The 10,184-nt window shown below is 41.2% G+C and overlaps 1 protein-coding gene across 1 annotated transcript in view; it reads right to left on the bottom strand.

Moving 5' to 3' along the window:
- The window catches only part of CFAP70 (cilia and flagella associated protein 70), a 136,198-nt gene that overhangs the window by 53,707 nt on the left and 72,307 nt on the right, over positions 1 to 10,184 (bottom strand). Inside the window, 2 exon segments of the mRNA XM_004383233.2 lie at positions 3,232 to 3,426; positions 3,762 to 3,822. Of these exon segments, the coding sequence (XP_004383290.1) occupies positions 3,232 to 3,426; positions 3,762 to 3,822 (256 nt within the window).

Raw genomic sequence — 10,184 nt, 5'->3', positions numbered from 1 at the left:
AGTTCTTTCAGCTTGAGAAATGCAGAGCGTGTTCTTCCCTTTTGGTTTTCTATATCCAGGTCTTTGCACATTTCATTATAATACTTTACTTTGTCTTCTTGAGCCACCCTTTGAAATCTTCTGTTCAGCTCTTCTACTTCATTTTTTCCGTTTGCTTTAGGTACTTGACGTTCAAGAGCAAGTTTCAGAGTCTCTTCTGACATCTATTTTGGTCTTTTCTTCATAGGGAAGTTCTACTCTGTCCTATAGGGTCACTATGAGTCAGAATCGACTCGATGGCAATGGGTTTTCTTGCTTTCTTCATGTATGATGTCTTTGATGTCATTCCACAACTCATCTGATCTTCGGTCATTAGTGCTCAATGTGTCAAACCTATTCTTGAGATGGTCTCTAAATTCAGGTGGGATATACTCAAGGTCACACTTTGGCTCTCGTGGACTTGTTCTGATTTTCTTCAACTTCAACTTGAACTTGCATAGCAGCAATTGATGGTCTGTTCTGCAGTCGGCCCCTGGCCTTGTTCTGACTGATAATATTGAGCTTTTCCATCATCTCTTTCCACAGATGTAGTTGATTTGATTCCTGTGTATTCCATCTGGCGAGGTCCATGTGTATAGTCACCATTTATGTTGTTGTGGAAAAACGGTATTTGCAATGAAGAAGTCATTGGTCTTGGAAAATTCTATCATGCGATCTCTGGTGTCATTTCTATCACCAAGGCCATATTTTCCAACTACCAGTCCTTCTTCTTTGTTTCCAAAGTTTGCATTCTAATCACCAGTAATTATCAATGCATCTTGACTGCATGTTTAATCAATTTCAGACTGCATTTTCTCCCAGTGTAGCCACATGATTCAGGGGAGAAAGGCTTGGTCTGAGAGTCCAGAGAATAAACTGCCTGTTTTAATCCTGCCACTGTACAACCTTATAAATTAATTTCCACTTTGGTACTCGGCTTCCTCATTTATTAAATGGATATGTAGTTCTGGTATTACTATCTTACTTCAAGGTGACTGAGAAGCCAAAGAAGATAATAAGTGGAAAAGCTTAAAATGCTGTACAAATATAAACACAGTTTGTTGCTATGACCAGGACAGCTTCTTTTATTTTTTTCCCCTGAGCAAACACTATTGCCAAGTTTTTGATTAAGCACTTTCCATGCTTTATATCATTTATTTTTCATGATGACTCCATACGATATTATTATTATTTCTACTCAATAGGCAAGGAAATTGAGGCTCTGAGAGGTAAGGTCACTTGCCCAAAGTCACCCAGCTAGTGAAGATAGGACCAAAAACAAACTGAGACCTGTTTATACCACCTACTGAGAATAGCCTCTTGCCCCCACGAGCACCAGCTGTTTTTTATTTTATTACTCCCATATACTGTCTTTGTATCTGTTTAGTACAGCACAAGGAACATAGTGAATGCGCACAGAGAGGCAGTGCAGCATAGTGGTTAAGAACCTGAGCTCTGGAGCCACACTGCCTGTATCTGAGTACTGTCTTTGAACTTTACCAGCTCTCTGACATTGGGAAAATTATTTAACCTCCTTATGTCTCATTTCCCCATCTTTAAAATGGGAAGCAGCTACCTCATAGAGTTGTGAGAATTAAATTAGTAAAACATGAAGCATTTAGAAAGTGCCTGGCATGTAGTAAACACTCAATAACTATTTCTGTTGTAAGTTCATAGTTGCCATCAAGTCAGCTCCTATTCATAGTGACCTCACAAACAACAGAAGAAAACACTCCTAGTCCTGTGCCATCTTCATGATGGTTGATGTGCTCAAGTCCATTGTGGCCACTGTGTATTTTGAGTGCCTTCCAACCTAGCAGGCTCATTTTTCAGCACTATATCAGGCAATATGCTGGTCCACAGGGTTTAAATTGTGGAAATTTTGGAAGTATTATCACCACATCTTTCTTCCTAGTCTTAGTCTGGAAGCTCCACTGAAACCTATCCACTATGGTGACCCTGGTATTTGAAATAACTGGTGGCAGAGCTTCCAGCATTATAGCAACATGCTAGCCAATATAGTATGACCAACTGACAGTTGGGTGGTGGCAATAACTGTGAGCCATTATTATTCAATAAACTATTATTAAGTAAATATTTCTCAAATTGTGGTGTAATGGATCACTTTTGTGTGGCCTTTCTAGTCATGGTCTTGTAATTTTCAGCCAAATGACTGGGCAGCACTGTGCAAACAAGATAATTGTGGCCCACCAAGGGGACTGGTCATTTTTGCCTTAAAAGACAGCCAATTCCAGAGCAGAGAGAAGAATCTAGCATCACCAAGAAAGAACAGCCAGGAGCCAGCATGTCCATTGGACCCAAGATCCCTGCGCTGAGAAGCTCCTGGACCCAGGAGATGGAGAGCGAGCTATAACCCTGAAGATGGTAAGAAGTGGTGGCAGGAGAGACCTGGCAGCAGAGACCAGGCAGCAGGAGACAGTGCAGTGGGCTACCCAGCCCATGGAGACAGAAATCTGAGTGCCTCTGGGCAGAGGCCTAGGTCCAGGGAGAGGCATGCCTGTGACCATGGCTGGGAAGAGAGGCTGTCCTGTGGAAGAACTGTATCCCTGAGTGTTCCTGAGCCTGAACTGTAACCTGTTACTTCCCTAATAAACCCTATAATCGTGAATATGGTCTGTGAGTTCTGTGTGGCCACTGCAATAACTGAACCCAGCAGAGAAGTGGAGAGTGCCATGGGAGGGACAGCTGGTGTCAGAATTGGTAAAGACAGCAGAGAGAGGAGGCATGTCTGACCTCCGCCTCATAGGAATCAGCCTTGGGCTGTTGATTTTGATCCTCCTTCCCCCTTGAGAAGTTACAGGAGGTCAGACACCACTTCCATGCCGTTTTTACACAAATTTCAGTGATTCTATGGACTAGGGAAAGGTTCATAATAAGAGACAGAGATAAGAAGTCACAGGGTCAGTATAGGCAGAGTTTCTGTCCCCTCCAGCAACAGGAAATCTGACCTAACCCCAAGTGAAGAATTAGGTTCTTAAAAGTTCATGCTCAGAATGGATACTGAACCATTCCAAGACTCTGCAGGAATGGAGTTTCTCCTGCCATTATACCAAAGAGAACTTAGTCCTTCGCATCAACAACAAGAAAGGTAGGCGCATAGCTGGACACGATCAGAGGGAAAAAAAAGTTTAACTGGGTATACAGAGAAGGTGCTCAATAAAAAACCATGGAATAATTAAATAAATGTTTTGCCTTGAGTTGTTCTTTGAAAGCAAAGTATTTTCCAGAGCAATTAAGTTCATAGTTGAGCTGGCACTTCTGCTCCTCCAGGGTTTCATTATCCATTTCCTTCCCCAGTTTGGTCACCTCTTGGCTATACATCCTGTGGTATTCATCCAGAATGGCTCTTGAAATGTTTTTGATCTGCATGTGATAGTCACTCACCGCCTAGGAAAATTAAAATACATCAGAAAAGAGGCCTCAAAAGAGGTCAGGATTGTGGACTGGAAGTCTGAAACTACCTTGGGTTTTATGTTCAGTAATACTTTAGGTATAAACTGTCCTTTTCTTCCCAACTCAGAGACCAGCCAAAGATTAAACACTGTATGTTATTCACTGTATGCCACTGGTCACAAATGGAACCAGGAATGAAAATTATGCGTAGCTTCAAACAACTTTTCACACCTCCTGGAAAAACTACTTAACGAGTCCGTGCCTTTTTGTCTAAATGCGTACACTCAATACCCTGTTACTTATGGTTTCACCTTGGCGCTGACACTTGCCTTCTGAGCTCCTCCTGTACGACGGGTAAGAGGAGGCCTTGGAGGAATCATTTCCTTGACCCTGTATCAGAAAAAGAAAATTTATTATCTGTAGATTTACATTCTCTTACTTTACAACTGCAAAGAGTCTCAGTAGGGGAGATCCAAGATCTGTTCCCCTATCACACTTGAGCCCTGTGCTATTCTATCATGTAAAAGCCTAGATGTGAACCCCAGAATAGTATATGGCTATGGACCAGTTAGAAAACAGGCCAAGCAGCAGCTATTGGATTGTATCCAAACTGTACTTGTGGCTAATTTGAGTCTTGGCTTTAACTTTACACATTTAAGAAAAACTGTTGTTGTACGCAAGAGGCTGCTTGATTACAGAGTTGAAAAGAAATGGGTCATGATTTTAGGTACACTCAGTAGGTAATATATCCATATGACTCAAAACTTTAAAGGTATAAAACAATATACAGTAAAATGTCTTCTTCCAACCCTGTTCCCAGCCACCCAGTTTCCTCTTCAGAGACAATGTTATTCATTCATTTATTCAAAATATATATCGATTGCCTGCTATGCATCAGACCACTTTCTAGGTGCTGGGGATACCCGTATACCCATTGCTGTTGAGTTGATTCTGACTCATAGCAACCCTATAGGACAGAGTAGAACTGCCTTATAGGATTTCCAAGGAGTGACTAGTGGATTCGAACTGCCGACCCTTTGGTTAGCAGCCAAACGCTTAACCACTGCGCCACCAGGATGCATTAAATAAAACAGACAAAAATTATTGTCCTCATGAAGCTTATATACTAATGAGGAGATAGAGACAATAAACAGTATAAATAATAAGATAAATATGTTAGTGATAAATGCCATAGAGAAAAACAATGCAGGAATGCAGAAAGATGATTTTGGGGGCTGGGGATGTGGAATGAAGGAGCATATTTCACCAGAGAAGTCTACACTGAGATAATAACATTGGAGTGAAGACCTGAGGGAAGTAAGGAAGTACGTCATGTAAACCTCTGGGGTAAGAACATGTCAAGCAAAGGGGAGAGCCCTTGAAGCAAGAATGTGCCTAGTGTGTATAATGAATAGCAGAGAGGCCAGTTTGGCTGGACTGGTGGCACAGGGGTTAAAGCACTTGACTGCTAACTGAAAGGTCAGCAGTTCAAAACAAACAGCCACTCCGCGGGAGAAAGATGTGGCAGTCTGCTTCCGTAGAGATTTACAGCCTTGGGAACCCTATGGGGTCACTATGAGTTGGAATCGACTCCACAGCAGTGGGTTTTTTTTTTTTTTTTTTTGTAAGCAGTAGGAAAGGAGGTAGAGTGTAGAACATGTAGGCCCTTGTAGGCCACTGAAAGCACTTTGGCTTTTACTCAGAGTGTGATGGTCACTGGAGATTTCTAAGCAGAGGAGTTACATGAATCGACTTCCATTTTAATATAATCATTCTAGATGCTGTATTAAGAAGAAACTGCCTAAATGACCATCAACTGATAAATGGATAAACAAAAGCTGGTATATCCATACAACAGAATAATATCTGGCAATAAAAATGAACGAAGTACTTACACATGTTACAATATGGATGAACCTTGAAAACATTATGCTAAGTGAAAGAAGCCAGACATAAAAATCACATACTGTATAATTCCATTTATATGAAATGTCCAGAGCAGGCAAATCTATAGAGACAGAAAGTACACTGGTAGTTGCACAGGGCCAGGGGATGGGAGGTTGGGAGGAAATAAGGAATGAATGCTAATGGGTATGGGGTTTCTTTTTGGGGTGATGGAAATGTTCTCAAATTGATTGTGGTGACGGTTGTACATCTCTGTGAATATATTAAAAGCTACTTAATTGTACACTTTAAATGAGTGAAATATATGGTATGTGGAGCTGGTTTTTTGAAAAGGTCAATAAAATTTAACTTTTAGCTAGACTGACAAACTGAGACAAAAGCCTCAAATTACTAAAATCAGAAATGAAAGATGAAACATTACTACTGACCTTATAGAAATAAAAAGTATTATTAAAAGTGTTTTAAGAGAACAGACATCCCTGGGTGGTGCAAATGGTTAATATACTCAGCTATTAAGGGAAGGGCTGGCAGTTCGAGTCCATCCAGAGGCACCTCAGAAAAAAGGCTTGATGATCTACTTCTGAAAAATCAGCTAATGAAAACCCTATGGAGCACAATTCTACTCTGACACTGTAAAAATGTTGTGGTGGGGTTGTCTGACCTCCTCTGCCTTCATGAGGGGAGACAGAATCATTATGAACATCAAGAGCCCAAGGCTGACTACTGTGAGGTAGAGGTCAGACATGCCTCCTCTCTCCAACTTTTTACCAATTCACCAGCCGTCTCTCCCATAGCACACTCTACTTCTCTGCTAGGTTCAATAACTCACTGCAATGGCCACACAGAACTCACATACAATATTCATGATTATGGAGTTTATTAGGGAAGTAACAAGTTACAGTTCAGGATCAGAAACAACTAATGATACAGTTCTTTGATCAGGACAGCTTCTTCTTAGCCATGCCTGCAGGCAGGCCTCTCTCTGGCCCTCAGTCTCTCAGCCCCTCGCCCCCTTGGCCTCACCTCTGCCTTGCTTGGGCAAGTGTAACAGAGCTCTTTAGCTCCACAGATGAGAGCCCAGAGGCATCCCACTCCACCAGTAAGCCTCCTGTCCAAAGGCGCTCAACTCTCTCACTCTGCATATTGGTAAGCCTACCTCCGTTAAGTGCCTGGAAGCATCCTACTCTGCCAGCAAGCCTTCTGCCTGAAGGTCCTCAGCTTTCTCACACTATGGGCCAGACAGCCCACTGTGCCATTTCCTGCCCATCTCCTGATTCTCTTGCCTCTGCTACCGCTACTTTTCTGCCACTGCTTCTCACCATCTCTCACCATCTCTGGTGTTACAGCTCTCTCTCTCTGTCTCCTAGGTCTAGGAGGTTCTCAGTGCTAGGATCCTGGGTCAAAAGGATGCACTCCACTCCTAGCTCTTCCTTCTTGGTGGTAAGGAGGTCCCCCCTTTTCACCACTAGGATGGCTCATTTTAAGCCTAGCATGATAGCAAAACTGACCAATCCCCTCATTAGGGTTCCATACACCTTATTTGCAAGGTTCTACTCCCCACAAGGGGGCCATGCACCTTATTTGCATTATTAGCAATTTGAAAGGAATAAGTAAAACTATCTCTATTCACAAATGACATGATCTTATATATAAAAAAAATCCTAAGAATCCACAAAAAAACTACTAGAGCTAATAATAAACAAATTCAGCAAAGTTGCAGGACATAAGATGAACACAAATATCAGTTGTACTTCTATAAACTGTTATTGTTGTTGTATGCCATCAAGTCAATTCCAACTCACAGCAACCCTGTATGACAAAGTAGAACTGCCCCATAGGGTTTCCTGGACTGTAATCTCTATGGGAGTAGATCACCAGGTCTCTTCTCCTATTGAGGTCCTAGTGGGTTAAAACTGTTGATCTTTCAGTTAGCAGCCAAGCACTTAATGACTGTGCCACCAAGGCTCCTTTTCTATACACTAATAGTGAATAATCTGAAAAGGAATTTAAGAAAACATTTCCATTTACAATAACATCAAAAAGAATAAAATAGTTTAGAAGAACATTAACCAAGGAGGTGAAAGATGTGTATACTTTGCACACTGAAAACTACAAAACATTGCTGAAATTAAAGATGACCTAAATAAATGGAAAGGCATCACAGAGTATATAAAGAACTCTTACAATTCAGCAACAAAGAGAGAAAAACCCAATTTAAAAAATAGGCAAAGGACTTGAATAGAAATTTCTCCAAGGAAGATATACAAATAGCCAACAAACACATGAAAAAATGCTCAATATCATTAATCATTAGGAAAATGCAAATCAAAACCATAATGGGAACTTTACACCCACTAGGAGAGCCATAATTTAAAAAATGGAAAATAACAAATGTTGGCAAGGATGTGGAGAAACTGGAACCCTCATGCATTTCCAGTGGGAATGTAAAACGATGCAGCTGCTATGGAAACTAGTTCGGTAATTCCTCAGTAAGTTAAACATAGAACTGCCATATGACCCGGTATTCCCATTCCTAGGTATATACTCCACATAATGGAAAACAGGTGTTCAAAACTTGTAGACAAATGTTCATAGCAGTACTTTTCACAAAAGCCAAAGGTGGAAACAATCCAAATGTCCATCAGCTGATAAATGGATAAACAAAATGTGGTATTATCCATACAATAGAATATTATTCAGCCATAAAAAGGAAAGAAGTACTGATTTATGGTACAACATGGATAACCCTTGAAAAACATGCTAAATGGAAGAAGCCAGACACCAAAAGGCCACATACTGTATGATTTCATTTACATAAAATATCCAAAAAAGGCAAATCCATAGAGACAGAAAGCAGATTAGTGGTAGCTAAGGACTAGGGGTGGCATAGTGATTAAGAGCTACGGCTGCTAACCAAAAGGTCGGAGGTTTGAATCTACCAGGTGTTCCCTGGAAACCCTATGGGCCAGTTCTACTCTGTCCTGTAGGGTCGCTATGAGTTGGAATTGACTTGATGACAATGGGTTTGGTTTGGGTTTTGGTAAGGACTAGGAGGGGGGGAATTGGGAGTGACTGCTTAATGGTATGGGTTTTTCATTTGGGATGATGAAAAGTTCTGGAACTAGATAGTGGTGATGGTTGCATAACATTGTGAATGTACTTCATGCCACTAAATTGTACACTTTAAAAATGGTTTGAAATGGTTAATTTTGTTATTTACATTTTACTTAAATTAAATAAAAAAGAAATACATCAACTGTAGAACTGCAGACTTTCTGAGAGAATATTTATTGAGGATATTTATCAAAAGTCTCAAAAATATGGGTAGTAAATGGCCTCCAAGAAGACCACCATCATTTCCTTTCCTCCCTATATGCACATGGTGCTCCTTACATCAAGAGGTGAAGTCTAAGTACCCTCCCCTTGAATCTGGTCTAGCTTGGTGACTTACATGACCAATAGAATGTTGTAACTCCAAGAAGACTCTGAGAATTCTTAGGCTAAGTTATAAAAAGCCTTGCAGCTTTCTCCCAAGTCTCCTGGAATGCTGACTCTTGGGACACACCATTCTGTGTATGTACTCCAGTTGGCAGTCCCAGATGAGCTCCTAGCTGACAGCCAGCATCACTTGCCAACCAGGTGAGTAAGCCATCTTGGATATCTAGCTCAGTTGAGCCTTCAGATAAACTGTAGACCCAGCTGACATCTAACTGCAACTTCACAGGAGACTCTAAGCAATTAGTGCTCATCTGAGTCCAGTCAACCCATGAGCCATGAGAACTAATAAAACATTCTTGTTTTACATCACTAAATTTGGGGATGTTTGTTACACAGCATTAAATAACTATGTCCCCTGACATTCCACTTCTGGGAATTTATTCCGAGGAAATAATTAAAGATAATTATAAACACTTAGAATGGTTTACTGTCTTACAGGAATGTTCATTGCCATGCTTTTTAATAATAGCAGAAAGACAATTTAAATGCCTAATAGCAGAAACCACCGCACGTCTATCAGTTTGTTATACTGTGGTGGCTTGCGCATTGCTGTAATGCTGGAAGCTATGCCACTGGTATTTCAAATACCAGCAGGGTCACCCCAGGGGACAGGTTTCAGCAGAGCTTCCAGACTAAGACAGACTAGGAAGAACGACCTGGCAGTCTACTTCTAAATAAATTGGCCGGTGAAAACCTATGAATAGCATCGAAACACTGTCTGATAATAGTGCTGGAAGATGAACCCCTCAGGCTGGAAGGCGCTCAAAGTATGACTGGGGAAAAGCTGCCTCATCAAAGTAGAGTCGACCTTAATGATGTGGATGGAGTCAAGCTTTTGGGATCTTCATTTGCTGATGTTGCACGACTCAAAATGAGAAGAAACAGCTGCAAATATCCATTAATAATTAGAAAGTGGAATGTAAGAAATATGACCCTAGAAAAACTGGAAGCCGTCAAAAATGAAGCGGAATGCATAAAGATCAATATCTTAGGCATCAGTGAGCTAAAATGGAATGGTACTGGCCATTTTGAACTGGACAAGTTTATGGTCTACTATGCCGGGAATGACAAACTGAAGAGGAACGGCATCAAATTCATCGTCAAAAAGAACGTTTCGATGGCCCCCAGACACCCTTTTAGCTCAGTGGTGAAGTTATCTCTGAGGTTCACCATTCAGCCTGGGAGTGGACAGCCTCGTAAAACCAAATGAGACTAACGAGGTACAGTAGCCCAGTGAGAAGGGCCAGAAGGCAGAAGGGGACAAGGAAGCTGGTGATAAGGAACCCAAGGGTGAGTAAGGATATTGTTGATGTGTTGTGAGATTGTTAACCATTGTCATAGGGCAACAT

This window comes from Trichechus manatus, unplaced genomic scaffold (assembly GCF_000243295.1).
Source record: "Trichechus manatus latirostris isolate Lorelei unplaced genomic scaffold, TriManLat1.0 scaffold00106, whole genome shotgun sequence".
Classification (NCBI taxonomy): Eukaryota; Metazoa; Chordata; class Mammalia; order Sirenia; family Trichechidae; genus Trichechus; species Trichechus manatus.
This window is presented reverse-complemented; position numbering and strand designations above follow the sequence as displayed.